The sequence below is a fragment of the Antrostomus carolinensis genome, unplaced genomic scaffold (genome assembly GCF_000700745.2).
Source record: "Antrostomus carolinensis isolate BGI_N321 unplaced genomic scaffold, ASM70074v2 scaffold29160, whole genome shotgun sequence".
Taxonomy (NCBI): Eukaryota; Metazoa; Chordata; class Aves; order Caprimulgiformes; family Caprimulgidae; genus Antrostomus; species Antrostomus carolinensis.
In genome coordinates this window covers 8,349-9,711 of record NW_010288168.1, presented here as the reverse complement: position 1 = coordinate 9,711, position 1,363 = coordinate 8,349, and the positions used below count along the sequence as shown (strand labels likewise).

General features: G+C 60.2%; 1 protein-coding gene across 1 annotated transcript in view; it reads left to right on the top strand.

Annotated features, from left to right (window-relative positions):
* LOC104523325 (protein Wnt-2b) overlaps positions 1-1,363 on the top strand; it is a 4,136-nt gene that overhangs the window by 2,133 nt on the left and 640 nt on the right. Inside the window, exons 3-4 of the mRNA XM_029084425.1 lie at positions 3-117; positions 513-777. Of these exons, the coding sequence (XP_028940258.1) occupies positions 3-117; positions 513-777 (380 nt within the window). The remainder of the gene's footprint in view (positions 1-2; positions 118-512; positions 778-1,363) is intronic.

Below are 1,363 nucleotides of genomic sequence, written 5' to 3'. Positions count from 1 at the left end.
AGCGACAACATCAACTATGGGATCCGGTTTGCCAAAGCCTTCGTGGATGCCAAGGAGAAGAAAGTGAAGGACGCCCGGGCGCTGATGAACCTGCACAACAACCGCTGCGGGAGGATGGTGAGTGCAGCGCCGCAGCCCTGTGCCCGGCCGGCCCACCGGGACCTCCAGGCAGGGGAACGGGCAGCGGGAGCTGCTGGGGTGGTGGAGCGGGACCCTGGGTGGCTGCAGAGGGCAGGTCCTGCTGCAGACAGGGCAGGACACCTCCCTGGTGCCCCCCTGCACGCCCTGCCCTGGGAACAGCCCCAGGGGGACAGCAGGACCCTGCTTACCTTTGCCCCAGCACGTGTCCTTGCTGATGCTGGCATCAGTGACCGTAGGAAGGTGTCCTCCATACACAGCATCCCTCTTCCATTGGGAGCCCCATCCCGCTCAGCCGAGGGCTGATGAGCTGCACCAGGGATGAGCAGAGCCAGGCGTGATGGCCGGTCCTCACAGCATTCCTTTTCCCGCAGGCTGTGAAGCGTTTCCTGAAGCTGGAGTGCAAATGCCACGGGGTCAGCGGCTCCTGCACACTAAGGACTTGTTGGCTGGCAATGTCGGATTTTCGAAAAACAGGAGATTACCTGAGGAAGAAATACAACGGGGCGATCCAGGTGACGATGAACCAGGACGGCACTGGCTTCACGGTGGCCAACAAGAACTTCAGGAAGCCCACGAAAACAGATCTGGTGTATTTTGAGAACTCACCTGATTACTGCGTGATGGACAAGTCAGCAGGTAAAAAACAAAGCTCCAGTCATTGCCCAAAAGCAGCTCTTCCCCCACTCCTGACAGGCCAGCAGCTCCCATCTAGCCCAGCCTGGCACGGCTGCTTTGGGATGTCACCTCCCCAACAACCCCAGGTGCTGGTGCTCACTGGAGCGCTGGGTCCCCACAGCACCTCACGCCTGTGCAGACAGGACTGGGTTTGTCCAATATCCTCAGATTTTACACCAAAAGATCCAAACCCATCAGGCTTTTTGTAACGAATGTAGCCCAGCGTTTCCTCAGAGCCTTTCTCCTGCAGAGCAAAGCTCCTTGAAGTAGGCAAAGAGCCCAATGCAGGGGGCTGGCTACCAGCTCCTCCACTGGGCACAGCCCGGGGCTGGGATGGGAGCGGGGAAGGCAGTGTCAGGGCTGCCCAGCTCCTGCAGAGCAGATCGATGCTTCCCCAGCCTGGAGCATCCCTGGGCTGGGGCGTCACAGTAGCTGTGGGGGCTTGGTGGGGAAGGCAGCACGTGCTCCTGCTGCCCTCAGTGAGCCCTTAGCCTGGGCACGGGGACATTTCTGGCTTTACCAGCTGCAGTCACCCATGGTGGGCACC